This window comes from Phodopus roborovskii, unplaced genomic scaffold (assembly GCF_943737965.1).
Source record: "Phodopus roborovskii unplaced genomic scaffold, PHOROB, whole genome shotgun sequence".
Lineage (NCBI taxonomy): Eukaryota > Metazoa > Chordata > Mammalia > Rodentia > Cricetidae > Phodopus > Phodopus roborovskii.
In genome coordinates, this window is record NW_026126407.1 from 11,572,117 (window position 1) to 11,597,777 (window position 25,661).

Below are 25,661 nucleotides of genomic sequence, written 5' to 3' on the forward strand. Positions count from 1 at the left end.
ATATGTTAACTGTGTAACTCAGCCATCTGTCCCAGGGTTGGAACCCAACTGAAAGGAAACTGAAATCTTGAAGTGCTTTCTCAAAACTACAAGAATCAGTCTAAGAGTCGGGATTCCAGTACTCGGGAGGTAGAGGCAGGCGGGTCTCTGTGAGTTCGAGGCCAGGCTGGTCTACAGAACTAGTTCCAGGACAGGCTCCAAATCTACACAGAGAAACCCTGTCTCGAAAAATCAAAACAAACGAACAAACAACCCCTCCCAACAAACAAAGCGATCAGACTTTTTTTTGTTATTGTTGTTGTCCTGTTTTTGTTTTTCCCAAGACAGGGTTTCTTTGTGAAACAGTCCTGGCTGTCCTGGAACTCACTTTGTGGACCCCAAACTCAGAGATCCCAAGTTCTGGGATTAAAGGCCTGTGCCACCACCACCACCGGGCCTGCTTTGTTGTTTTTGAGACATGGCCTTGATACGCATAGCCATGGTGGAGGGCTATGTAGACTAGATTAGCACTGAACTCTCAGCAGTCCTCCAGCCTGTCCTCCCAAGCGTCATGTCCTGTTATCCACCATGCTGTGATCTGTCAGCCATGCAGGTAGTGCTGGGAACCTGGAACTGGAGCAGAGAAAAACATAGCATTGCTTTTTCTCTGCTTGCTTTGAGACAAGGCCACGCGGGCAGCATTGGTTACCCTGGAACTCCACGTGTAGACCAGACTGGCCTTGAATTCACTGAGATCCACCTGCCGCTCGTGCACCACCAACCCGGGTCCAGCATTGTCGGCGTTGTTGTAAGAGGGCCGTGAAGGGTAAAATTCTGATAGCTCATCTTATCTCCTTGGTCTTTAGTGATTTAGAGAATGTCAAAGCAGGTTAACATTTTTGTTCTCAGTTCTGCTTCAGTCTCTCAAATTTAAAGAACACAGGCATCAAAATTTCCATGGCCAACTTCAAGTCTTCTGCCTCAACCTCCCAACTATCTGGCACTACAGGGCCAGTCTTCTCACATGGAGTTTGACTTCTTTTTAAAATTTATTTTTATTATTGCATTGATGTTTTGCCTGCATGTAGGCCTGTATGGGGGTGTTAGATATTGGGAGTTACAGTTGTTCGGTTGTTAGCGGGGAATTGAACCTGGGTCCTCTGCAAGAGCTGCCAGTGCTCTCAACTGCTGACGCACCTCTCCAGCCCCTGGAGTTTGATTTCTCGGGTTACATTAGACATGTCTTTTGGAAACCTCAATCCCATCGGGTTAACAAACAGGGAAGCTATGCAATTATCTTTATTTAGGATTTAGAATGGAAAGGCTTCTGTAAGGGCCGTAGGGACCAACACTAATCGGGGCTTAAACAAGATGGTGGATAGGTCTGGCTTTAGGAAACTACAGCATACACGAGAAGTTTAGCGAGGCCGAGGTGGTAGTAACCCGGCCACAAGAACGTGAGGGGGAGCCTCCCATGGAAAGCAGTCTCTTGGGCGCTTGAAGAGTTGAGACAGCGAATCGGAGACGAGCTGCCCACCTAACTGGGCAAGTTCTCTCAAACATGTTTGTGAACCGCTTCATCTCCAGTTAAAGCCGAGGTGGGGCGCCTGCTCAGACGCATGCGTCCTCGACGCGGCAAGCGGCACAGTGGCGTGGTCTTTTCAACACCCAGCGTATAGACGACGTCTGAGGTGGAAGGGGCGTTTAAGATTCCCAACGCGCATGCGTTGAGACCCAGGCGTTTCCTTCGGAGGGTGTGGAGTGCGGGCTTCTGTATTGCGCAGCTGCAAGGGCTGTCCGGTAGCGCGAGCTGTCGATCAACGGGAGGGAGAGGAGGTTGAAGGGATTAAAAAAAAAAAAAAAAAAAAGCCGGTGCGCCTGCGCATTGTCAACTGGTTAGAAGCGCTCCGGCTGGAAAGGGGCGGGGTCACGTACGCACGTCATTGGCTGGGTAGGTGGGAGAGAGGGTGGAGATCGGGGAGGGTCCATGCGCTTGCGCAGTGCGGGGGTGGAAGGTGGAGGAGCTACTTAGTACGCTTGCGCGGCTGTCATAGGGCTGCTTGGTTGGTCAGTGGGGAGTCGGCGCCTGCGTACTAAGACCCGTGTGCAGCAGCGGCGGCGGCGCTAGAGGCGGCGGCGGCGTCGGCAGCGGCAGCAGCAGCGGGTTCGGAGGCAGCGGTTGAGCTCGCGGCGAGCGGACGGGGTCGAGTCAGTGCGTTCGCGCGAGGTGAGAGCGGCCAGGGCGCGCCTGCGCGTAACCTCAGTTTGGGCCAGGGACGAGAGACGGAACTGCGCGGGGGTCGGGGAGGGGGGCCGAAGGGAGCGGCGGCTACCTCCGTACGGGTTCGGTCAGGGAGCGGCACGATGAGGGAGAGGCGGGCGCACGGCCCAGTTGGCGCGAGGGGTGACGGTTGGGGCCGGCCGGGTGACGTTGGAGCGACGCAGGGCGGGGGACGGCGAGCCGCGAGGCCGCCACGCGGGAGAGGCCGCCAGGCGGCCACGCCGGGGCGAGGGCCGGGGGCCAGGTCGGCCCGGCCAGGGCAAGGGTTCCTGGGCCGTTGAGGACCAGCGCTGAGCGGCCACGTGAGGTGGGGGAGGGGGCTGTTGGGTGAGGGCATGTGGAGAGGGTTGGCGGCCGGCGGGGGGAGGGGAGACGGCATGGCCCTGGCCTGGCGCAGCTTTGGGGCAGGGGCGGCCGCGGCACCGGAAGTGTTCCCCATTGGAGGCTGCCCTTAGGGTCCGAGACCATGAGGCCGAACGTGGACCGGGGCCGCATGGCAGCACGGGGACCCCTCCCCCCTGGCCCGGGCCACCGGAAGCCCCGGGCGACCACATGGTGGGCGCGAGCCGGCAACCCCCAGCGCAAGAGGTCCAATCTTTTTTGGGTTTCTACGGAGCCTGGGATTTTGGTGTGCGGGAGAGACCCTAGCCTCGGGTCTCAATCATCCCGCAGGGCCCGTTGCAGGCATATGTTAGTGCTCCCCAGCCTCATGGGCCTCTGGAGCTCATCCCTCAATCTTCATGTGAAGTGAGACGTCCAGCCAGATGTAAGTGGTACTTTTCTGGGGAAACCGGGAAAAGTGGGTAAAATGAGGGGCGCTGGAATGGAGCCCAACTCTTCTCGGCCAACAGCGCCTGAAAGTACTGAGCTTTTAGTTCCCCCGCGGTGATCTTCGATCTTCACCTTGCCACTGCCTTCCCTGTTGTGTTTGATTTGTGAGTTACTGTGTTTGAGTCCTTAATTCTACCAGTTTAGTATGATTTCTATTACTACTACCAACCTTTTGCTTTCATTTTATTGTCATTCACCACCCCTCACTCCCCCACTTTTTACTGACTGTACAGGCTGGGCCTGAAAAGCCGACAGGACTGGTGCATCCTGGGAAAAGTGGGAGGGCCATCGACAAAAGGCTGAGTTCCCTTCGGGAACTGAGATCGAGGTGTTCGGCAGTGGGATCATTTAGGAAACTACTTTCTCCCCTTGACTGCATCTGCAAGTGCATGTTGGAGAGGCGGGAATCCCCCCAAGTGGCCTTGTGGTTTCCTGTACCAATGACTGGCTTGTGTGTGGATGGGGGGGGTCTAACAGCTGGGTGGGGCCTTGTCCTCTGGTCTCCACCCCTTCATTAGCCCCGCCCTTCAGCTGGCTCATAGCTGCTCACCTAATTATAGTCCTGGCAGAGAGTGGGGAAGAGGGGGTGGTTGGTTTCAGTGGCAAGTAACACCTGAGTTCTACCCCCTCCCGGGAAGTAGCCCTTTCCTCATCGCTGGTATTTGGCATCCCAACTCCCAGGAGCCTTCCTTTCCCAAACCACAACTTTAGATTTCATTTGGGGGGGCGGAGATCCAGCTGTTTTTCCCCTTTCCCATACACCAGCTCTTCAGTATGTTTTTACTCCATTTTCAAAGCAGGAAGTTCAACTTTATTTAGGTGGGTAATGGAATAAAGGGGGAAATGGAGCAATGACTTTGAGAGAGGAGTGGGACAGGTTAGCGATCCTGTTAACCTCCATCCTTACTGACTGTAGTTCTCTTCTTGGCTTTAGTTGGAATCGAAGCCTCTTAAAATGGCAGATGATTTGGACTTCGAGACAGGAGATGCAGGGGCCTCAGCCACTTTTCCAATGCAGTGCTCAGCATTACGTAAGAATGGTTTTGTGGTGCTCAAAGGCCGGCCATGTAAGATCGTCGAGATGTCTACTTCGAAGACTGGCAAGCATGGCCATGCCAAGGTTAGAATCACCTCTCCATCTTGCCTTCTGACTCCCGCATCCATAGGGCTCTGGGCAGCGAACTGTTTCAGTCTTGCTCCCTTCTTGCTGGTCTAATCCTTTTTGTTCATCCAGAATTTACTCCCGTTGAAAACTGAGCAGTTTCTTACGCGGTGCACCTGTCATTTTCCCCTCTTTGTGCTAGTCTCTAGAACTGTATGTACAACCCCTTAGCTTTGGATAGTCAGTTTCTTAATCTTGACCTTCACTTCTAGATTTTATTCTGTGGGTCTGTTCAATATTTCTCCAGTCAAGGCCCATGGAAAAGGCAGCATTCTGGGGGGGGGACTCCGGTGTGTTCTCAAGTTGCTTTTAGCTGCTGCTGCTCCTCCCAGTTCTGGCTTTCAAATCCTTTGGCATTTACCTGCTTCTGATTACCCACTGAATTCTGTTCTTTGGCATAACATTCTCTTCATCAATACTTGCCCTATCTTTTTTCTCAGAATTCTAACCTGACTTATGGTTAAATCTGGTTTTTATTCCCTAATGATTATCCCTGTTTTGTTGACTTGGCATTTATAATTAGGCTATCCTCACAATGCTTGATTCCTTTTTGTTTTCCTTCCATGCTAACTGCATAGTTCATTTTCTGGTCTTCCCCTGCCTGGGCTATTTAATTCCGCTCTCTTATACTCCTTTGCTTTGATTTCTCAGCCTGTTCTACTTGTCTTTAGTTCCTTCTATAAATGTCCAAGGAGATTTTACCCCATACTTGAATTTCTGCCTCTACTTAACTAGTGCTGGGGTTATGATTGGTTTATTTGATACTAGGCATCAGACCCAAGGCCCTGTACTTGTTGGGTGAGCGCTGGATCAGCTCAGTGATATCCCCAGTCCTTGTCCATGATTTTTTTGGTAACTTTTGTGTAACTGACTTAGTAGTTTTTCCTTTGTCATCCCCAATCTCAGTAGTGGTCTTCTAGCTTCATGTCTTTCAGTTGGCTCATTTCTAATTTCTTAATCTTTGCTATAACATAGTAAGCCGACTTTTCGATAGCCAATTATATAAGCCTTTATCTCAATCTTAGAGATTGGTTTATTGGGTTTCTCTTCATCATGTATGTACACAGGTCCACCTGGTTGGTATCGACATTTTTACTGGGAAGAAATATGAAGATATCTGCCCATCAACTCATAATATGGATGTTCCCAACATTAAAAGGAATGATTTCCAGGTATATGCTTGAAATGAAGATGGTTAGTGACTCATGAAGGGGGTGGGATGTGTGTTGACCTGCAGCTATGGGGAAAGGGAGCTGGTAGGAGAGGATATTTAGTGAAGTTGCTGTCGTTCTAGTTTGACCGTCATTCTCTTTATACTTAACCTACCTGTACCTGCTTTTAACTTCCTTCTTCTCCCAGCTGATTGGCATCCAGGATGGGTACCTATCCCTGCTCCAGGACAGTGGGGAGGTACGAGAGGACCTTCGTCTGCCTGAGGGAGACCTTGGCAAGGAGATTGAGCAGAAGTATGACTGTGGAGAAGAGATCCTGGTATGATGCCCACCCCCCTCATCTGATATACTCAGCTTTGTTCCTCAAGATTCAAAACTCTTGAGTTAAGGCATCTCTGGATTGTCCTTTCTGCTTTTCCAGATCACGGTGCTGTCTGCCATGACAGAGGAGGCAGCTGTTGCAATCAAGGCCATGGCAAAATAACTGGCTCCCAGGTGGGTGTGACAGCCTTCACTATCCTTCATTCTGTTGTCCTCATCAGTTTATTGATTCTGAGCTCTTCCCCTAGACTGGCCCTTTCCCTCTCACCCTTGTTGTTGAAGTTATTGTCCTATCTTAAACATGATTTCTTTTTCTTGCTCAGGGTGGCGGTGGTGGCAGCAGTGATCCTTGAGCCTACAGAGGCCCCTCCCCCAGCTGGGTTCCACTTTGGCTGGGCCCTTGGCTGGACTCCTATACAATTTATTTGACGTTTTATTTTGGTTTTCCTCACCCCTTCAAACTGTCGGGGAGACCCTGCCCTTCATCTAGCTCCCTTGGCCAGGAGTGAGGGAGCCATGGCCTTGGTGAGGCTACCTGCCTCTTCCCTCACGGCCCTGGTGGGGGAAGGGAGTTGGGTATTGCTTGTGGTTTAGGTCCTCCACCTCCCCTTTTCTTTTTAATTCAATTTGGAATCAGAAAGCTGTGGATTCTGGCAAATGGTCTTGTGCCCTTTATCCCACTTATTCCTGGTCTGGTCCCCTGTTCTCCATAGTCCTTCACCTCCAAGCACCACTTGTACAGACTGGGGACCAGCCCCCTTCCCTGCCTGTGTCTCTTCCCCAAGCCCCTTTAGGGGTGGTGAAGAGGGGGAGGGGAGCAGCCACGATTCCTCCTCAGGCATCTGGGAGGGCCTTGCCCCCATGGGCTTCACCCTTTCCTGCGGCTCTCTCCCTGACACATTTGTTAAAAATCAAACCTGAATAAAACTACAAGTTTAATATGAAGCCCCCAACTCAGTTGTTTATTTGATTGAAAGATGATTTTAGAATCTGGAAATAAACAAGAAGACTGCTACTGTTGTTAGCCAATCCTTCATCCACTTGTAGCAAACAAACACTAGTCGGGTGTGGTAGTGATTGGGTACATTTTATTGGTTTGGGGCACATAGGAAGAACCCCTACCACGAGGGAGGCGTTAGTTGGAGTTATCTGATGGTTACTTGTGGTAGAATCGTGGGTTCTGGCTGTGTTGGATGAAAGGGAGTCGAGGGCCAGGTTGGCTGGTAGTGGCAAAGCCTGACTGGTGGTGATAAAAGAGTTTTATCAGTGGGTGGATAATTTCATTTTGCACAAGGAGGAAGGCCAACTGCAATAGGTTAATAGACTCCCTGGTAGTGTATGGGTTTTTGGTTACCAGCCTTACCTTGCCTGCTGCTTGCATCTGCACAGGGAGCTGTGGAGAAGCCAAGAGTCCAGGGGCTGGATGCAGAGCTTGGGGATGCATAGGCCGCAAAGAAGACTGTAAGGACAAAGCTGACCTTAGATATACTGGGGCTCCCCTTCTCCAAGCACATAGACTCCACCCAGAGCTCTACATACTATCTACTCACTGAGTCAGAGAAGCTAGTCTGCTGATTGGCATGTTCCATCTGCTTTTGCAAAGACAGGGCACCACCAGGCTGGAGGAACCCTAAGGGGAATAGTGTTTGAAGTGAGCAGGTAATGACAGGACTTTATGAAGCTAGGGCTCCTGCCCAGGCAGGGGATTATCACCTGTCTGAGTGGGCTGAAAGTGGCCATGCACTGCATAGGGTTGTGGCTGCGGCTGAGATAGGTACTGCACAGCAGGAAATGCTGACGGAGCTGAGAAAAATACGGGACATCCATTAGCCCTTGATGCTCTTGCTGTTCACCTGCTCTGAGGGGAACCAACACTCACCTCTGAGCTGCTGGCTTGGACTATACGCTGGCTGGGTAGGTCCATAGTGAGGTGGGGGCTGAGCAGTCCCATAAGCACCCCCTGGACTGCCTTGGAATTGTCCATGTTCTGGGGTCCCTGCAAAAGCAGCTGCTGATCCCACGTAGTGCCGGGTCTTGGAGGGAAAATGAAAACTCACTGCTTACACAGCACCTAGAAAAAACTCAACTCTCCATGTCCTTATGCTCAGTTGAGCTACACATTACATGCCTAGTGTGTTTGTACTTTAATGATGGGATGCCAGGAAGATAGGAGAAAGTAAAACAAAAACCCTCAAAGAAGACTCATCCTCACCGTAAGCACTTGGGGTCCAAACATCTGCTTGGCTCTGTCAGCTGCCATGAGGGTACCTGGGCGGTTGTGTCCTCCAGGACTCCCTAGAAAGGGAGAGGGCCTTCATGATGCTGAAATAGGAGGCTACAACCTCCAGGAGAGCCCCTTCTGTCAGGTGGTTTCTCTAGTCCTCACCCTGCATGCTGAGGAGGTGAGTTCCCGTGTGAACAGTCAGGCTCTGCTGGTATGCAGCTGATGTCAGAGTGGTTAGGTCACTGGAGGAAAGGAAGACAGGGCAGTCAGTAAGTAGCCCTCCTTTTGTTATTAAACAGATGCTACCACAGTTCTACTTTTAGCTAACTGATCACACCTCTGTTCCTTCCGTCTCCGTTTTTCTTCTTCATGCAAAACTTTTTTGAGCTGCAAGAAAAGCTGGTGCTTCTCCTCCTGTAGAGCTGAAAGCTTCTCCTGTAGCTTCAGAATCTGGAAGAGAGATGAGCGCATAACGGTGGGGAAAGGGAAGAGAAGAAACCAGAACTGCGAGTGATGAGGGTTACTCACTTGTTCCTTGGTCTCTTCTAGTGACATTCTCTCTTCCATCTCCTTTTTCTTTCTTCTCTCCTGCTCTTCTTTCATCTTTTGTTCCATCATCTTGTCCACCTCTTCCTCCTCTGAAGAATCAGAGAGAACGGGGAAGTGGCAGGACAGTGAAAATAAGCTGAGTGTTATACTGAAGACCAGCAAAAACCAGTTATTCCATCACAGCCATAGAGAGAACGAGGCTTCATTAGGTGCTCTCCAAGGTCCTTCCCAGCCCAGGGTTCTGGAACTTAGACGGGCCTCTTCGCTCACACCCTGAAGGCGCCGCTGCCTCCCTTTTAGCAGGCGCACAGCTTGGCCCGTGGATGGGGGCAAGTTCGTGGGTGGCAGAGGCACCCTGAGCCGTGTGTTTGTCCTCCCGCTCTGGCCCTGGCTCACCCTGCCGTTTGCGCTCCCGCTCCATCATGATGTGCCGGTGCAGAGCCCTGGCCATAGCGTTGGAAAGCTTGGGGCGTTCCAGGAGTGCGGGCATGGTGCTGTTGGTGACGCTAGGGCAGTGGGCGCCCGGCTCTGTCACTGACTGCCAGACCTCAGGCGGGGCCTGCAGGGAAGTGGGAGCTTAGAGGGACTGCGACCCGCCGAGGCGGAAGCCAGTCCGTCGCCCGCTCGCCGCTTCGGTCACGTGTCCCAGGCACCAGCGTCCCTCCGGGTCTCAGCCTCAGCGCCAGCGCGCGTGGAGGGGGTCCTAGGCTCCGCGCCCCCGCCCCTCCCTCGCAGCCCTGGCGCCAACCCCCCTACCCGCCTTCTCGGCGCTTTCTCCGTGGCCTCCGGCGCGCCTTGATTCCCACGTCACATCCGGCGGACAGAATAAATCCTTCCGGAGTCATGACGGCAACCGGCTCAGCGGGTTGGATGAAAGAAAAGGCGGAAGTGCTTGGAGACGGGTGCCGGGTTGTCCAAGTTCCATGTGGATTTACAGAGGTTTGGGAAGATCTAGTCTCATCCAAGAGCCCTCGAACTCTTCGCCTCGTGAGGCCGCGGGAGACAGAGGCAGAGGCAGATGCTCTGAAGACAGTATTTATTGGCTCCTTAGAAATCAGAGTCAGTAACAACTGTACAGAGGGCCCGCAGCTTCCTTGGGCTGCCCTTCCTTTCCCACTCCCACCCCATGGCACCCCGTGGCCACCACGGACAAAGCAGCTTCGTGTGGGCACAGAGAGACTCCTTTGGGATTCACAGTAACCAGAACAAAAACGGAAATAAATTAAGTGATATGGGGGAGGGTAATGGGAGTCATGTTCCCCAAATCAGTGCATGAAGGTGTGTGGGGGGGACCCAGAGCCTGGAGCTGGGCTCCCTACAAGCTCCCTCTCAGAAGAGGGAGTGTGCTGGGCCCAAAATGTAGAGATGTGCTTCACACCTGGTCTACTCAAAGCCTGCCTATGTGCCCCTCCTGCCAGGGGAGCACCACCTGTGCGTGCCGAAAGTCACTGGAATGAGGCGGAGGCTTGAGGCCCAGCTGTGCTTGCAGTAGTGGCATCTCACCCCTTATTCCACCCGTACCAGCAGGGCATAGAGGAGTGTGGCTCCTTTTTCCTTAGTGACCCACTCAAGTTCCGATGGGCTGAAGTGCTGGTCAGGAAGTTCTCTGAGGGCAGCAGCAGAAGGAGGGCCTGGAGTGTAGGAGCCAGGGCGCACACACACCTGAAAGGCCACCTGAGCCTGGTGTGTCCGCTGGGATTTGGGGTCCCGGAATCTATTAGACAAGCAGAAACAGGAGGAGGGTAAGGCTTCGAAGCTCCATGACTGCCAATGCGGCTCCCTCCACCCAGGCCTTGATATTTTCTGGTAAATGCTCTCACCATGAATAGCTTAGCATCAACCATTCTCTATGTGTAGTACTCTCCTCCCAAGTCCTGCTCACCTAACTTCTTCATGTGTTTTTTTACCCTGGGACTCTATTTCATGTTTGTTCTAAACATTCCAAGTGCATTTCTCATCTACTTCACCCACTTTTTTGAGATAGTATAGTTTCTATCCCAGGCTGGCCTCAAACTCCTATACAAGTGGAGGATAACCTTATATTTCTAATCCTCTGCCTCTTAGTGTTAGGATTCCAGGCATGTGTTATATATAATACCCAGGAACAGTTTATGTAGTGCTAGGGACCAAACCCAGTACCTCGTGCAGGAGGAGGACACTCAAAAAAAAAAAAAAAAAAAAATTGGTATGCATGTACATTCTATGAAAGCCAGGCAAAGTGATACTTTTCCAATGCAACACTCAGGTGGAGACAGAAGGAGCAGGTGTTCAAGACCAGCTTCAGATGCTTGCCAAGCTCAAGACTGAGGCCAGTTTGTGCTATCTGAAATCCTGTTTTGTTTGTTAAAAACAAACAAGGCCAGGCAGTCAGGCAATGGTGGTTAGTGGTGCACACCTTTAATCCCAGAACTAGGGAGGCAAAGGCAGGCAGATCTCTGAGTTCGAGGCCAGCCTGGTTGACAGAGTGAGTTCCAGGACAGCCAGGGCTACACAGAAAAACCCTGTCTCAAAACAAAGCAAAAATTAAAGGCAGAAGGGCTGGTTCACTGGTTAAGAGCTGCTCTTCCACAGACCCTAGTTCAATTCCCAGCACCCACATGAGAGCTCACAACTATGTAACTCCAGTTCCAGGGATTTGATGCCCCCTCCTGGCCTCCGCATACACAGGCTGCACAGACATATGTGCAGGCAAAACAACAAACAAAAATTCGAGAGATGGTGCACGCATTTAATACCAGCACTCAGCAGGTAAAGCCAGAGTTCCAGGACAGCCAGAGCTAAACAGTGAAACCCCATCTCGAAAAAAGCCAAAAATAAAAGGATCTGGAAGGAGCAACCATCAAGCCAGGGTGGGGAAAAAGGGTATGGTGGGAGCTGTAAGTCTCCAAAAGTCCCTGGGGCCCTTTATAAATCTGAGACTCTACAGCTAGCTCTCCCTCTATGGATACTCACTGCACTTTGGAGGCCAGGGTCTCTGCCCCAGCATACTGAAGGGAAGGGGAGAGTAGCACTGAAGGAGGCTGCTCCTCCCGGGGAGGCGCACAGTTCTCACCAGGCTCCTCAAATCCCACCCCAGGCTCTCCCTTCAAGGGCCGGCAGCTCAGGATGGAGGCAGTACCTGTGAAGAGAGCTGGGTGAGGGCAGCCCTGTGATCCCTTGCAGGATCTCTAGGCCCAGCCCACTCCACGATACCTGCTCCCAGCTCCCCTCGGTCCAGCACCCTCCGCACAACTGCTACACTGCTTCCATGATATGCCATGTGCCATTTCTTTGTTGGTGTCCCAGCTTCGAGATGGGGATTCACCCTGAAAGAATTGGTTAAAACAGACAAGTCAAAGGTCACTCGCTCCTCAAGACTATCCCCACACAGGAAGTCCTATCACTTTCTCCGTCCCAGGAAAAGAGCATAGGCGGAAATCCATGCCTGTAGCCCATATGTACCTAAGATTGAACCTGCACCATCCAAAAGGCAAGGCGTACTCCCGGGGAGGCTCTCCTCGGCGCCTGTGAGCCTCATCTCCACGCAACTTCCGGCAAGATTCACAGTAGCATAAGCTTCGCTTTGGTGGGGGCATGAAATAATCTTCTGTGGAACAATGAAGAACAGGCTTGGTGCTCCTGCCCTGGGTCTCAACCACTGCTGCCTTCCAGCTGGTGTCCAGAGCCATGGGAATGAGGTTCTGAGGATTAGGACTCACCTGGAAGCAACAGCAGTTCTTGGAAGCGGGAGCAAAGGGCATGGTACTCGCAGCTCTTTAAAGGGCTAGCAGCAGGCGGTGGACCCCAGCACACACTTTCTTTTATACCTGGAACAGCAGGGAGACCTCAGGAGCTGGGCTGGGAAGTATGGATGGGGCAGGGATGGATAGACAAGCAGGGGCAGGGTAATCATCCCTTTGGGCCAACGCACCATCTACCATATCAGCTTTTTCCATGTCTCCTTGGGTTCCGGGAATCTTCCCACTGTCAGCCCCCGGGTCAGGGCTCACAATTGTCACCTGTGGAGAAGAGCAGACAGCCACAGCTGGACAGGTCTCCAGATCGCCTTAGTGGATTAAAAGCTTCCCAGTCTCCAGGACTCCTTTTCCTCATCTCTGTTGCCACTAACCTGCTCACACTGTCCATAGAGGTCCACAAGTGCATGGCACGGCTGGGGCACATCTGGTACAGCCACCCCGTGGTCCACCCCATTGACGTGAAGGTGAAGCCCTCCAGAGGAGTCTAGCCGAAGCCCCAGGATGGTGCCTTCAGGGCAGGTGTCAAGGTTCGGCCCAAATTTTTCACAGATCTAAGAGGAAAGACCTACTGTCTTCAGACATCAGGTCCACCACCACCGCCACCACACCAGCAACCATCCTGCCCCTTCACTGTTTCTAACTGCCAGTCCCTTAGCTTTGCCTCTATCTCTGCCCACTGTCTTAGCTCTACTCCCATTTCATTTACCTAGATTCCCCTTTATTACTTCCAACTTTAATGGCTGGAGCACAGGAGGAAGCAACAGACCAAAGGCTGTCCAGGTAATGACATGCACTTCTCCCTTTTGAACAGCTCCTCTCCATTCAGAGGCCTGGGTCACCTCATGTCTCCTGGCTCCCTCCTCACCTTCAGACCATTGTGGAAGACACCATGGCCCCGCAGGAGCCAGGCTGCCCGTTTAAGTGCACAAGCAGAGGCAGGAAAGTTAAGCCTCTCAGGTGGGCAGGTGATGACTCCCAGGACAAGAGAAGATGTCCACTGTCGGTTCAGGAAGTCTATCCGCACCTGCATGAGAAGGGACTATTTTATACTCATAGCTTCCAGGACAGAAGCCACCACCTACCCAAATCAATCTTTGTACCCAAACCAGTCTGGCACACTGTCCTTTTTGATGTTTGTAGAGAACAGAAACTACCAATTCAGAGGTCTCCTTCCCTGTTTATCCTGTCGCTGGGAATGGAATCCATGTCCTTGTACATGTTAAATAAATGTTCTGCAATGACCTACACACCAACATCCTTTCTCTTTGAATCCTGGTCTGTTCCTAGACAATTCTTTCAACTGGCTAGCTTTCTACCAATCTTGTAGTTTGCAGCAGAAAGGCCCCTCAGCCTGGAGTAATAGGAGCGAGGCAGGAAGGAAGGCATACCTGAACAAGCAGATGGGGTACCAGGGGCTGGCTGATGACAACGATGCCCTGATTGTAGCTGGCCACTCGAGTGGCTGTACGGTTCCCGTTGGATAAGAGGATATTCTTCCCATGGTTCTCCAGGAATTCAAGGGCTGTGGGCATAATGCCCACTTGATTCTGGCCCTGGTATGGAGCAAGAGACTGAGCTGCACAAGATACCGATTGCAGTCCTCACCCATTACACTGGAGTGCACACAGAGCTCAAGTATGACCCTGCTGGACCAGTGGAGAACCACTACTCTGGTAACAAGTGGTAACATCAACCCAGCAGGCCCTACTGCAGCTTCTTACTCTCAGCCCATGCTCCTCGCCCTCATCGTCTTCCTCGCCTTCACTGCCAGTGTCTGAGCTGGGAGAAGGTGGCTGGGTGCCTTCTGGTTCCTCCAGCCTCGTGGAGCTGACAATGGACACACTGCGTACTGGCCCATATAGATCCAGCACAGCCCACACATTCTGGGAACACAAAACCAAGGAAATCAGAAGTCAGCACAAGGCCTCCAACTCACAGCCCCCTCCCTGAAACCAAACAAGCTCTAGACCTACCTTGGCAATGCCGGTAGCTGCAGGTCCCATATCTTCTCCATCTACCAGGATATGCATTGTGTCATCTGCACCCCGACGGATGCCCACACGGCTCCCCACCTAGATCCAAGGTGACACAAAGATAGCTGCTCAGACAACTATCTTCTACTCTCACTCCCAACCCCCACTGCCTGCCTCAGTGCCAGGTGCTTCACCCCTAGCCTCTCGAGGTTCCGGCCATAGTTCATCCTTTGGAGATGCCCATCTCGCCTCACTTCACAGCTGGACACCATCCAGGTGGTCTTTGTCCGGAGTTCTGGCAAGGAAGGAGGCAGCCCCGGACCACTACCTGCTCCAGGCCCCATCTCCTCGGGTGCTAGTGTGGTCAGCCCCACCCGGAGGGACCCTGCCCACTTCTCATCTAGCTCCTCCACCTTCACCTGTGAGAAAAAGAGAACATTAGCTGGTCCGTCTGATGGTCCGGAAAAACCCTTCACTTCTCTCTCCAGAGCCCACCCACCTCAAAGACTTCTTCAGCTTTGAGCTCCTTGGTGCTGAAAACGAGGCCATGAGCATAGCCAGCCACACGTACTGCCCGTGTGCCATCCTCCTCCAGAGTAACATTCTTGCCACATGTGCCATGGAATCGGTGAGCTACACCTGCCACTGTGGGTACATGTTTTGAAAAAGGTTAGGGTTAGGAAAACTACCTTCAGACAGGATGTGGGGCAAAGCTTTTAGATGAAAAGCTAGGGCCCCAACTGCCATTACTCATCAAGAGCTCTTGACACCCTTTCATCATAGTAAGATCCAAAATGTCCAGTGCATGGGATCCTAGTCTCTGGGAGTCAGGGAAATCATATAACTCTGTGTCTCAGGTTAAAATACACACACACTCTCACTCTCTCTCTCTCTCTCTCTCTCTCTCTCTCTCTCTCTCTCTCTCTCTCTCTCTCTGACTGGACACAGAGCCTTTTCCCTTTCTTAAACAGGATCCCTAGGCTGCATAACAGGTACCTGGGGAATGCAGAGGGAATGACTTCTCAGTGGCAGTGTTGCTGGTTGCCAGGCTGTTGTCCATGGGGCCAGTAGCATTGGTGATTGACACTTGGACACACTGGCCATAGAGATCCACTACTGCATACACCTCTGTGTAGGACAGAAAGGCATCAGAAGTCTGAGGTCCTGAGTGATCTGAGCAAAGGGTGGCAGGCTGGAAGCCACAGAGTAGTCACCTTTACCCGGAGGCAAGCCTGAGCAGGCGGCGCCTTGGTCCTGTCCATTAATGAAGTAGTGCAGATCACCCTTGGCAGTTCGCATCATACCAATGCGCGCACCTGTGCCCAGTGCATCCAGATCACAGCCATAGTTGTTTCTCATTGTATTACCATCTTGCATGATAGCTGTACCACTGAGAAGACAGGAGGAGTGAGTTAGCCACCCCTGCTTCATCACTAAATTGGCCCACACTCAGTCTCTGCCTGTCAAGACTACCCACTGCTTTTGATATCATATAGAAAGACCTGATCATGGTCTAAAGCCTAGTCCTGTCTTCTTTGACCCTGGAGTCCCCTCAGAAGAAAGCAGGAACTGCTCTGTAGGCTGTCTGGTGGGAATTCCCAGAACTGAGAAGGGCTATTATGTTCCCAAGTGTGCCTATGCCTATGGCAACCACAGACCCAAACCATGCTTAGTTTTCTGGTATCATCCATCTCTACCCATCCATGCCAAGCTGGATTCAAGGGCAGAGAGCCCAACCTCAACATCCATGTATCATAGTCAATGTCTGTCATGGTGTTGGGAAATTCCAGGTCTTCAGGCCGAATAGCAGTCACTCCTGGGAGAAAGTAGAAGGTAAGAAATGTTCCCTAGAACACAGGCATCCAGTACCCTGCAACAGCCTCCCCACACCTACAGATGAACCCTCACCAGCTTCAATGGAGCCTGACCAGCGGTCTACCATCTTCTGAATGACAATTTCAAACAGTTCTCCATCCCGCAGGGCTCTGTCAGGGAGAGTGGGGGGTCACTAAGGCCTTACTGAAGTGAAGTAGGCCGTGGGACAGTGGAAGCATGAAGGTCTAGAGACTGACCGGTTAGAAATGACAATGGCATCATTGAACTCGCTTCGGCAGTTATGGCGGAGAGCAGTTCGACCCCCATTAGTGATAACTGCATTACTGCCATGCAGCTGGTGGAAGCGCAGGTCGGAGCCCCCAGCTGCTGAGGATGGGGAACTTGGAGACATCTGGTTGTTCCCTTCAGGTAGTGGCTCAGAGACTGGAGGCACCTCTGCAACAGGTGTCATCCATTAAGTCTCTAGGTGTTTGTAATGGCTCCCAAGGCCACCCTAATCCTCTACCCCAGCCCTGCCAGGCCCTCACCCACGTCATCCACAATAGTGGCCTGGGCAGCCTGGCCATAGAGATCAACCACGGCATAGACACCAGGGGGTACATTCCAGGCAGCAGGGCCCTGAGTCATTCCGTTGACAAAGAAGTGGAGAGTTCCATCCTCGCGCCGTACCACACCCACTGTGTCCCCTGCCTTGGAAGAAGTGGGGGCTAGAGTGAGGAGTCAGGCAGAGTTCCTGCTTGAGATGGTCCTGCATCTACCCCACCTCACTGACTCCCCCAACATTATTCCCACCAGTATGCCTACTCTCTCACCTTGAGGCGGTCCAGGTTGTGTCCATATTCATCTAGGATGGTTGTCCCATTGTGCATTACCCCATTCCCAGTCATCATCCAGGTCCCTGCAGGGACAGAAGTGGCAGAAGATGAAGAACAAGGAAGAATCCAGAACCTCGAAGCAGCTTCTTCTCTGGGCCCTAGACCAGTACTGCCCTCCTTGTGATCTCACCAGAGCGTAAATTGGTCATAGTAGAGGGCAACTGGAGGTAGGCAGGGTTGTGGGTAGTAACACCAATCTCAATGGAGCCAGCCCACTTGTCCACCATCTTGTCAATGCGCACCTGGAACACCTCTCCATCCCGGAGGGCTCTGCTGCTCAGTACCACGCCATGATTGAAGTCATCAGTGGCACTGAGGACATAGCAAGTTAAGACTCAGGTCTCAACACACTCGCTGAGTGTGCTGAGGGTTAAACCAACATTTGTCCAATACCCACTGTTAGCAGACAACCAACCAGACCTCTTGCTCCTGGACATCTGCACCTTTCTGTTCAGGAATTCCCACATCAGACACACACTGCCTCCTATGTTCCCACCTCACTGCTCCCATATCCTAGTTGGGCCCCCTTTGTGGGTCTCTCCCCACCCCACAGGTCATACTGGGGCCTCAGGGCAGTGCGTCCTTCATGGGTGATGGCTGCTTTCTGTCCACAGTTTGGATGGAAGAGCAGGCGTTCTGGTTCTGCCTGGGCAGCAGGAGCAGCACGGCGGAGAGCACCCTCCGGGGACAGAGCCCTCAGGATGGCATTGTTCCGGCGCAGACGGTCACTGTGGTTATTATTATGGACGATGGTCACTTTCACAGCCATCCCGTACAAGTCTACTACACCATACACCACCGGGGGTGTCAATGGGGTAGCTACACCTGTAGCAGAAGAGAACGGAAGAATCAAATATAAGAAGAGCAAGCATCACACAGGATGATAAGGTACAGACCACTGATGGCCCCGACTGGGCCAGTAGTTTTTCTTGTCTGTCACCTTACCCTGATCAATGCCATTAATGAAGAAGTGCAGGGCGGAGTTGGACTTCCTCGTGAGGCCAATATGGTCACCCTCCTAGCCAAAGAAGAAAGACCCTAGTCTGGAATCCAGCTACACTCGGGTTCAGGTTCCAGCAGTCCTGGGGACTTTCTACTACCCCATCCCACAGGAAACCACCCACTGAAGAAGTTCACATAAGACCACTCTAGGGAAGGGCTTGCATCCCTGTTTTCCAGACATATTTCCCATATGCCCAATGTAAAGCAGGTACTGAGTTAAACCGCATTAAAAGCAGCCTCCCCCCAAAAAAAAATCTCAATCAATTTAAGTGCATCAGGGGCTAGAGATGTAACTCAGTGGTAGACACTTGCCAAACATGTCCAAGGTCCCAAGTTCCATTCCCAGCACCAACAGAAAAAAAGTGCTACTAATAATATTTTAGAGCCTGTTAGATAACCCTGTCTTTTCAGAAGCCTCATGTGGAGAGAAAGGGACTTGTTCTTTTTTTTGTTGGGGGGGGTATTTCGAGACATGGTTTTCTCTGTAACTTTGGAGGCTGTCCTGGAACTCCCTCTGTAGACCAGGCTGGCTGTGAACTCAGAGATCCTCCTGCCTCTGCTTCACGACTGCTGAGATTAGAGGTGTGTGCCACCAACACCCGGCTGGGACTTGTTCTTTGTCTTAGACAACACTGCCTGGTGCTCTGGTTTCCCTGGACTGGCTCAAACTCCTTTGTCCCACAGTCACCTGCAGTTCATCCAGACTGAATTCACAGTACTCCCGGCGAGTACCCTTGCCGTTGGTCAGAATCCCACAGCCACTCATCATGATGGTACCTGGTAAAAATGAACACCCAATTGGGGAACAGGCTGTCTTACCCTCATCAACCTACAACCTGGGTCCCTCCCCACAGTTGGTACCTGATTGGAGGTTGGTCATAGTGGCTGGATACTCCAGGCTGTTGGGATTGTGGGTAGTGACACCAATCTCAATGGAGCCTGACCACTTGTCTACAAGCTTGTCAATTCGGATCTGGGGTTGTGAGAGCAAACAGGAAAGGAAAACAAAGGAACAGAAGGCAGACCCTTGATTCTTCACCAGTCATCAAGGAGCAGTCCCTACATTTAGCGCCCAATCTTTGGCATGAAGCTTAGCCAGACTTCAGGGTTTTACATACCTCAAACATCTCATTATCCCGAAGTGGGCGGTTGGTCATGACAACCCCATTGTTGAATTCATCCAGGGGCCTGCGGCGCTCAGCCGTCTTATTATTGTTGCTGAGTTTGATGAGGGTCCCACACTTCTCGTGAAAGAGCAGGGCATCATTGGAAGTGAGGATAGGAGAAGTGTCAGGTCCCCCGGACACTACTAGTCCATCCCCTGCTGGTGGGGAGCTCAGGTTCACATTAAGGAGGCCTCCATTATAGGCAGATAGAATGGCGTTGCTCACCACCTCAGAGAGCTCCATGCTGGCAAAGTCTATAGCAGCAAGATGGAGAAGGGAAGCAAAGGTGAGGCTCTATCCTCTGTCCATAGCTTGGGACCCTCTTCTCCCTACCCATCTCTTAAAGGCCCACCCTTAACCACTTTACTACCCACTCCCCTTCCCAGGGCTTCCCCGAAGCCCTCACCATTATGCGAATCAAGGCTGTTAGGAAACGTCTCCGGCCGAGCCTGCGCTGGGGACACCATGAAGGCTAGGGACCAGGTGGGATGGGAGGGGAATAAGGGTTCAGCCTTTGCTTCAGGGCCCACAGTCAGGAGACCATCTCTTTTAACCCCTATGTTCCCCTGCAACAGGCTCTGGCTCAGTGGCCCTGCCCCTCCCCCAGCTGGCTTGTGACTGACTGCTTCTGCCACATTTCTTCAGCCACACCTCATGCTTCCCCGAAGCTGTGTTCTCACCTTCATCCACAGAGGTCCCCTGTTCCGACAAAGCAGAATCTTCTGGTGGGGCTAAGGGCTCAAGGGGAGGTGTAGGGATAGGAGTAGGAGGGTTGAAGCCGGGTTCCGGGGGCAACACAGTGATCTGGGTGCACTTGCCATAAAGGTCCACAACAGCCCAGACTCGAGCAGGTAGGCCTGTGGCAGCCACACCACAATCCCGGCCATTCACCCAGAGCCGGAGCTCTCCAGTGGCTGTGCGTTCCACACCCACACGGTCCCCTTCGACAAGCTGGTCCAGGTCCTGGCCATATTCTTCCAACACAGAGCGCCCATCCCTCAGCACGGAGCAGCCAGATACTACCCAGGAGCCCCCCTTCAGCCCAGTGGCACTGCTTGGGAAGTCCAGCACACTGGGGTCCAGAGCTGTCACTCCAATTTCGATGGAGCCACTCCAAGAGTTGACCTATGAAAGTGGTGGACAAAATTTCAGCATGGGATCCCACCACCAGAAACCATGTTCCACAGAACACTGTGCCCCTCATCCGGACCTCTGAGACAACAGACACAGACTTACAAGTAGTTTTTTGGACCCTGCTCCATAACTACCTGGACCTGCTCTCCTTTAGCAACCGTGTTTACCACATCACTCCTTTACCCACTGAGCAAGCTGGTTAAATACCCTGATTTCAACCGACTTCCCTGGTCTCTGTGGCTCAACCACCCCAGTCATATGCTTCCTAGAGCCATATATCTTGCTCTCCTAAATCACTCATTCCCAAACCCAATCCTTTGGTAAGACTCCACCCAGATTCATTCTTTTCCCAAATTCTTTCTCTGAGCTATGCAAGTCACACACACTTCCTTTGACCCCTGTCTCTTCATCTTTCTGGCTTTGGGCGTTTGTCCTTCAATGGTTTGTGCTTTTTACTATTTCTGTACTCTCTCCATCACACCTCGGGCACCTGTCTATCTTCATCCCCAAGTATTGTGCTAGATCTGCTACTATTCTAGGAACCGGACTCTGTATCCCTGTCCTGCCTCTGGGTCATGAGGAAACTCATTCTCCTTCAGAATGAATGTGTCTGCTTCATGCTCTTTTTCTTTCTGTTTTCTGATGCACTACGGTCTGTCGGTTCGCTGTCGGTACCTGGAGACTTGGTTGGACACAGACACTTTCTGACAGTTCTACCGCTTCTCCCTCTGGTCCGCTCCCACCACCCTCCACCTTGATTCCGCGGCCCCAGCTTTGCACCTTGCGGTCGATGCGGACAGTGAAGACGCGTCCGTCGCGCAAGGGTTCTCGGCTCAGCACCAACCCGTGGTTAAACTCTTGGCCCGGCTGCTGCCGCCGCGCTGTGCGCCCACAGGCCGACAGGCTTACCAAGCGCCCAGTGCGCGGGTGCAGCTCCCCGCCACTGCCGAGACCCCCGCTGGACCCCAGTCCTGGTCCGCTGCCGCCAGGGCCCCCACCCCCGCCTGGCCCCGGCCCTGGCCCGGGGCCTGCCCCAGAGCCCCCACTCCCACCCGACCCCGCCGCCATCGCCGCAGATACCGCGGCCGCGCGACAGCCGCGCTTGGCGGCACCGTGGCAACCGCGGCGGACAGACGCCCTGGGGGAATACGGCCGGGGGCTGGGGCCAGGGATGCTTTACGGCACTGCCCGCACTGAAGCATCCGGAGCTAAGGAACCAAGGTCTATCGCGAGGGGAACGGAAGGACGACGGGGTCGGAGGGACTTGCTTTACGGCACAGCGGGATGAGAGCGCCTCTGAGACTGGAGGGGTTGGGCAGCTTTTGCGACAGTGAATGGAAGAAACGCCCGCCGCAGGCGTTTTTGCGACGAAGGCGTGCTAGCGCCCAAATACACTTTGCGACGTCGCGCGGCGCCGAGGACCCAACCCTTGTAGGGAAAAGAGATGTATTCGCTTTAACACAAGGAGTGATGGCTTCCCTACACACTGCACGCCTTAAAGCGATATGAACGTTATCTTCGGGACAAAGAAAAGGCAGTTTTATAAATCCAAGTCTTAAGTCCTCCGTAATACCGAGACCGGAAATGTCGCAATCCATCCACGCATCACCCCTCTCGTCCCTGTCCGCCACCTCTCGTCGCCCCCACCCCACACACTTTGCATCACACCTCTCCCGAGGCTCAGCGAGCTGACAGAGGGGAGGGGGAGGAGCCCGCAGATAGTTCAAGGCCAATTTGAGCTCCGAGTCAATTTAACTCTTAGGTTTTACACTTACTAATAAAGAGCCTAGAAATACCACGACAGGTAATCTCAAGCAACAGAGCTGGTAATCCCAAGAGATTACCTGAGAGCTATTAACAACCCCAACCCTACTCAGAGGAAGTCGCTGAGGATGGAGGGCTGGAAGGCTATGATGTCACAAGGCTTCTCGCCCCTGGCCAGACCCCTTGACTGTGATTGGTTGATTCGCAGAAGGGCGCTGATGGAGAAGGGCGGGAACAAATTACAGAGACAAAGAAAGTCTTTGGGTGTGACAATTAGAGAAGGGCGTGCGAAGCGGCTCCCAGGCTGAAGTCTCTATATAGTCTTGTTTTCACCTGCTCCAGCGCCAGGGAGCGCAGGCGGTCCAGTCTGACCCTGAGCCCCCAGCGCCCCCCGCCCACCGCGGTGGGGGCAGGGCCGAGGGGCGGGGCTATGTGGAGCTGGGAGGCTGGGCAGAGTAATTGAAGTGGCTACCGAGCTGAGCCATGGAGAAGCCAGAGTCTCTCGCATCTGTTAGCGGTCTTAGTGCGGAATCCCCTCGTGGGGTTCCTAGGGCAGTACCTGGAGGTGTCAGAGGTATACAAACAGACACAGGACTGCCCTCCGGAGTAGCCTTGTTTCGCGGTTCTGGCCCCCCTTTGCATTCCGGGGGCACTGTAATTCACAGTCCTGGTCCAATCCAATCCTCTGAAGGGGTAGTGACCCTCAATTCCGGACTCAGTCCGCATCTCGGGGAAGTTGCAGGCTGTAGCCTTGGGTCCAGCAAATCCCCTTGCACTGGAACTGGTGCAATTAGGGCGTCCACCCCTGGGCCGGGGGAGCCTAGAGTGTACAGCTCGGAGAGTAGTCCATACTCCGGGTCAACTTTGTTGCACTGTCAAAACTATGAGGAGCGGCCCCGGAGCATCCTAAAAAACAGCAGTTCCATCTTGAAGAAAACCTCCAGTGGGGAGAAGTAAGCAGCTCATCTGTTAGCCCGCAGCCAGCAAACCTGAGATAGGAGGGAGGAGTTCAGGACACCCCGGGCGGAAGCCAAGAAAAAGAAGGGGCGGAGTCCTGAGACCGTGGTAGGGACCAGTAGGTGAGAGTAATTGGATGGGAAATCTGAGGTTTTCAAGACTTGGGGAGGGCGGCAGGTGTCACAGAAATCCTGGCCACACGGCACTGTAATTATCACTGGGCATCTGACTCCAATCCTAGCCTCCACAAGGGAATATAAGAAGAGTTTTTTGAGTGCCTGGAAGAATGAAGGAGGCCCCTGTGTTAGGAGAGGGTCACCAAAAGAGCTTCCTCCTTTGCTGTGTCCTTCCCTCACCTTAGGAAGTCTCAGCGCTGGGATGAGATGAACATCTTGGCTACCTACCATCCTGCTGACAAAGACTATGGCTTTATGAAGGCAGATGAGCCCAGCACCCCCTACCACAGGTGCTAAGCCCTCAGCCCTGGCTTCTCAGCCTAGACTCCGGTATCCCGACAAGAGAATATGAGGAAGAGGCAGAGAGGCCTCGGGTCCTATCGCTGCTTTCTCCTCCTCTGCAGGCTGCAGGACGAGGAGGACCTGTCTGCTGGGTCTTCTCTCAAGGTGACCCCTGAAACACTGGCAGAGAGGTGAGTGTCCTCCTACAGAGCTGTGCCCTCCACCCCATACAGGTAGCGCTGTGCTTTGGCCCCTAAAGTGGTAGATACTACAGTCTCCCTCAGACATAACCAAAACTGACCTGGGGAACCACTAGCTTGGCCCCCACCCACCATCTGTCCCTATTGTTTTCTCCCTTCTGTACCCCCAACTAGTCTCCCTCCCCTTCAGGTTTGCCACAATGGACAATTTCCTTCCCAAGGTCCTCCAGTATGGAGACAACAAAAGCTCAAGGACTGCGGACAACTTTGCCAAGACATGTATGTGAGATGTGGGGTGGGCCTTGATGGGAAGGGGAGGTGGAGTAGGAATGACCCTTCCGCGAAAGCCTGGAGGGAAAGCCACGCTTTCACACTGGCCCACAGACTCCAGTGATTTTGACAAGCACCGGAAGATACACTACAGTGAAGGGAAGTTCCTGAAGACCCCGAAAAACCAGCCCTTGGCTAATGAGGACGATAGCAGTGGGGCGAGTGCCAGCATCAGCAGTAGTAACCAAAGTGTGATGATGGACCTGAAGTCCAGGCCTGTGGACAAAGGCTGGGCAGGAAGACTGGCCACAGGAGTCAAAAATGAGACTGTCCTGGTGACAGACAGCAATGGTTAGTGACAGGGGCTTAGGGGACGGAAGACAGTTGTAGACTAGAGGCTGTTCCAGAGTCCAGGACTCCTTGTACTTTGCTTTTTTTCATATCTGTTCTCTCTGGTTCTGCTCTTTGCCTCTCCGCTGTGTTCTGCTGTCTTCAGAGCACTGGCTTACAGTCCTGTTGTCTGAAAGAAGGGACAACTGGAGCTGAGTCTCCACTCAGGGTGGCCTCCAAAAATGACTGGCTGGTGAACAGACAGTTTGAGAGAATGCTGGGGAATGCAGAATCACTGGAGGCTTTCTAATGGGGGAGGGGTGGTAGATGAGGACTCAGAACTCAAACTTTTCCCATCTGGTAGTGGCCACCATGCACACCTAGCATTCATAGGCTCAGCAGATCTCCACAGACTCAGACTGTCTGGGATGACAGTCTGCTACTTTTCAGATTCTGCTACTTACAGAAACCAGTTCCCCTCGGCTTCAGACTCTACCATGAGGGAGCAGAATGATCTACAGCGCAAGGAGTATTACAGTAAAGGAAGATACCTGAGGTCCTGTTCCCACCCTGAGATCGGAGAAGATAGAGAAGATGAAGAACAGGACAGTGAGAGCTGGGAAGGACAGCCTGGGGGCGGAAGGACAAACAGAACAAGCAGCTTGCTAGGTCCCCCAGCCCTCATCTCAATTACTTCCAGGTTCTTCTGGTCTGACCTGGGTTACTGAGAATCCCAAAGACACTGCAGGTCCTATTGGAATCCCTTTTGGGTATGACAAAACCATTTAGGGCTCTCTGGACATAACCATGATACTATTGCAACACGGGCACACCATCTCCCTAGGCCTGGCTCTTAGCGAGCTCCCAGCCTGCCAATCCTTTTGGGCCAGTGCATCAGCCACAGGCAGTAAGAGGCCCTAACCATCCTGGAATCTAATGCCTACATTACAGAGAACAGACACCAGGGATGTTCAGAGGGATTGAGAACCCCTCCTGCCTAGCATAAGCCACTAAGGCCACGCCTCCTCCTTGATCCCTCTCTGCCACCCCACTTCTCTAGTTAGTAGCATGTCCTCCATGAGTCTCAGGTGGTGTCCAGCTGTTGGGCTAAGGGGCTGAGATGCCAAAGCCCAGGGAGCTCAGGAAAGGAACATGGAAGTAACCAGAACCCTCCGAGCTGGAACAGGCAGACAGTGCCTGGGCAGAGGCAAGAGGGTGCTTGCACTGACCAGGGAGGCATTGGGTTGAGTGGGTAGGTTCTAGAGATTGGAGGGTCACATGGACAAAGCTTACCCCTGCTGCAAGAAAGCCCAACCTCCTCTTTCTCTAGATGAAACCTCGAGGCTCCAGCTCCAGTGGACTCAGGACAAAGAACCTAGGCCATGGAAAATGTAGCCAGCTGAGAAGGGGTGAGGGCAGAGTTCCCTGTCCTTACTACTC

General features: G+C 52.8%; 5 protein-coding genes across 11 annotated transcripts; 2 read left to right on the top strand and 3 right to left on the bottom strand.

The window, feature by feature from the left end:
* Positions 1 to 1,483: 1,483 nt before the first annotated feature.
* LOC127219833 (uncharacterized) lies at positions 1,484 to 2,699 on the bottom strand. The gene is made up of 2 exons (XM_051181592.1): positions 2,313 to 2,699; positions 1,484 to 1,789 (listed from the first exon to the last, which is right to left on the bottom strand). The coding sequence occupies exons 1-2, from the start codon at positions 2,697 to 2,699 to the stop codon at positions 1,535 to 1,537; spliced, it is 642 nt and encodes a 213-aa protein (XP_051037549.1). The 3' UTR covers positions 1,484 to 1,534.
* Positions 2,012 to 6,691, top strand: Eif5a (eukaryotic translation initiation factor 5A). Of its 3 annotated transcripts, XM_051180219.1 has the most exons (7): positions 2,012 to 2,206; positions 2,933 to 3,026; positions 4,026 to 4,211; positions 5,321 to 5,425; positions 5,613 to 5,744; positions 5,847 to 5,920; positions 6,070 to 6,691. In XM_051180219.1, exons 3-6 carry the CDS (start codon positions 4,047 to 4,049, stop codon positions 5,907 to 5,909), a joined length of 465 nt encoding a protein of 154 aa, XP_051036176.1. In that variant the 5' UTR covers positions 2,012 to 2,206; positions 2,933 to 3,026; positions 4,026 to 4,046; the 3' UTR covers positions 5,910 to 5,920; positions 6,070 to 6,691. The 3 variants fall into 3 exon arrangements, with proteins under 3 accessions (XP_051036176.1, XP_051036175.1, XP_051036177.1); XM_051180218.1 differs by lacking the exon at positions 2,933 to 3,026 and having other exon boundaries at positions 2,017 to 2,206; XM_051180220.1 differs by lacking the exons at positions 2,012 to 2,206; positions 2,933 to 3,026 and adding an exon at positions 2,426 to 2,567.
* Positions 6,692 to 6,814: 123 nt separating this feature from the next.
* Gps2 (G protein pathway suppressor 2) lies at positions 6,815 to 9,421 on the bottom strand. Of its 2 annotated transcripts, none has more exons than XM_051180216.1 (11): positions 9,276 to 9,421; positions 8,916 to 9,078; positions 8,499 to 8,608; positions 8,308 to 8,420; positions 8,133 to 8,212; positions 7,959 to 8,041; positions 7,626 to 7,779; positions 7,460 to 7,549; positions 7,297 to 7,376; positions 7,110 to 7,205; positions 6,815 to 6,986 (listed from the first exon to the last, which is right to left on the bottom strand). In XM_051180216.1, exons 2-11 carry the CDS (start codon positions 9,007 to 9,009, stop codon positions 6,903 to 6,905), a joined length of 984 nt encoding a protein of 327 aa, XP_051036173.1. In that variant the 5' UTR covers positions 9,010 to 9,078; positions 9,276 to 9,421; the 3' UTR covers positions 6,815 to 6,902. The 2 variants fall into 2 exon arrangements, with proteins under 2 accessions (XP_051036173.1, XP_051036174.1); XM_051180217.1 differs by having other exon boundaries at positions 9,280 to 9,393.
* Positions 9,422 to 9,541: 120 nt separating this feature from the next.
* Neurl4 (neuralized E3 ubiquitin protein ligase 4) lies at positions 9,542 to 21,325 on the bottom strand. Of its 3 annotated transcripts, none has more exons than XM_051180212.1 (29): positions 21,023 to 21,325; positions 19,789 to 20,233; positions 19,515 to 19,580; positions 19,061 to 19,362; positions 18,804 to 18,915; positions 18,631 to 18,719; positions 17,886 to 17,958; positions 17,501 to 17,765; positions 17,071 to 17,252; positions 16,878 to 16,963; positions 16,593 to 16,755; positions 16,302 to 16,500; positions 16,138 to 16,214; positions 15,967 to 16,045; positions 15,450 to 15,619; positions 15,226 to 15,357; positions 14,729 to 14,874; positions 14,424 to 14,648; positions 14,230 to 14,328; positions 13,978 to 14,139; positions 13,645 to 13,809; positions 13,122 to 13,280; positions 12,628 to 12,807; positions 12,430 to 12,517; positions 12,218 to 12,325; positions 11,961 to 12,105; positions 11,712 to 11,824; positions 11,472 to 11,637; positions 9,542 to 10,233 (listed from the first exon to the last, which is right to left on the bottom strand). In XM_051180212.1, the coding sequence occupies exons 1-29, from the start codon at positions 21,308 to 21,310 to the stop codon at positions 10,026 to 10,028; spliced, it is 4,692 nt and encodes a 1,563-aa protein (XP_051036169.1). In that variant the 5' UTR covers positions 21,311 to 21,325; the 3' UTR covers positions 9,542 to 10,025. The 3 variants fall into 3 exon arrangements, with proteins under 3 accessions (XP_051036169.1, XP_051036167.1, XP_051036170.1); XM_051180210.1 differs by having other exon boundaries at positions 15,444 to 15,619; XM_051180213.1 differs by lacking the exon at positions 19,515 to 19,580.
* Positions 21,326 to 22,192: 867 nt separating this feature from the next.
* LOC127219036 (uncharacterized) lies at positions 22,193 to 25,661 on the top strand. 2 transcript variants are annotated; one of them, XM_051180215.1, is made up of 7 exons: positions 22,197 to 22,959; positions 23,325 to 23,429; positions 23,544 to 23,612; positions 23,812 to 23,900; positions 24,006 to 24,242; positions 24,672 to 24,830; positions 25,552 to 25,661. In XM_051180215.1, the coding sequence occupies exons 1-7, from the start codon at positions 22,490 to 22,492 to the stop codon at positions 25,614 to 25,616; spliced, it is 1,194 nt and encodes a 397-aa protein (XP_051036172.1). In that variant the 5' UTR covers positions 22,197 to 22,489; the 3' UTR covers positions 25,617 to 25,661. The 2 variants fall into 2 exon arrangements, with proteins under 2 accessions (XP_051036171.1, XP_051036172.1); XM_051180214.1 differs by lacking the exon at positions 25,552 to 25,661 and having other exon boundaries at positions 22,193 to 22,959; positions 24,672 to 25,048.

Excerpts from the sequence above, each read along its gene's own strand:
- LOC127219833 (XM_051181592.1), bottom strand. The coding sequence starts at position 2,699 with ATGGGGAACACTTCCGGTGCCGCGGCCGCCCCTGCCCCAAAGCTGCGC. Across the intron at positions 1,790-2,312 it reads CTGACCGAACCCGTACGGAG|CTCGCGCTACCGGACAGCCC; the intron begins GTAGCCGCCGCT and ends GTTGATCGACAG.
- Eif5a (XM_051180219.1), top strand. The coding sequence starts at position 4,047 with ATGGCAGATGATTTGGACTTCGAGACAGGAGATGCAGGGGCCTCAGCC. Across the intron at positions 4,212-5,320 it reads GCAAGCATGGCCATGCCAAG|GTCCACCTGGTTGGTATCGA; the intron begins GTTAGAATCACC and ends GTATGTACACAG. Across the intron at positions 5,426-5,612 it reads TTAAAAGGAATGATTTCCAG|CTGATTGGCATCCAGGATGG; the intron begins GTATATGCTTGA and ends TTCTTCTCCCAG.
- Gps2 (XM_051180216.1), bottom strand. The coding sequence starts at position 9,009 with ATGCCCGCACTCCTGGAACGCCCCAAGCTTTCCAACGCTATGGCCAGG. Across the intron at positions 8,213-8,307 it reads CGGAGACGGAAGGAACAGAG|TGACCTAACCACTCTGACAT; the intron begins GTGTGATCAGTT and ends CCTTTCCTCCAG. Across the intron at positions 8,042-8,132 it reads TCACCTCCTCAGCATGCAGG|GGAGTCCTGGAGGACACAAC; the intron begins GTGAGGACTAGA and ends CTCCCTTTCTAG.
- Neurl4 (XM_051180210.1), bottom strand. The coding sequence starts at position 21,310 with ATGGCGGCGGGGTCGGGTGGGAGTGGGGGCTCTGGGGCAGGCCCCGGG. Across the intron at positions 17,959-18,630 it reads TCAGTCTGGATGAACTGCAG|GAGGGTGACCATATTGGCCT; the intron begins GTGACTGTGGGA and ends TTCTTTGGCTAG. Across the intron at positions 14,329-14,423 it reads GGAACCTCGAGAGGCTAGGG|GTGGGGAGCCGTGTGGGCAT; the intron begins GTGAAGCACCTG and ends CCTTGGATCTAG.
- LOC127219036 (XM_051180214.1), top strand. The coding sequence starts at position 22,490 with ATGGAGAAGCCAGAGTCTCTCGCATCTGTTAGCGGTCTTAGTGCGGAA. Across the intron at positions 22,960-23,324 it reads AAAACCTCCAGTGGGGAGAA|GAAGTCTCAGCGCTGGGATG; the intron begins GTAAGCAGCTCA and ends CCCTCACCTTAG. Across the intron at positions 23,430-23,543 it reads CCCAGCACCCCCTACCACAG|GCTGCAGGACGAGGAGGACC; the intron begins GTGCTAAGCCCT and ends CCTCCTCTGCAG.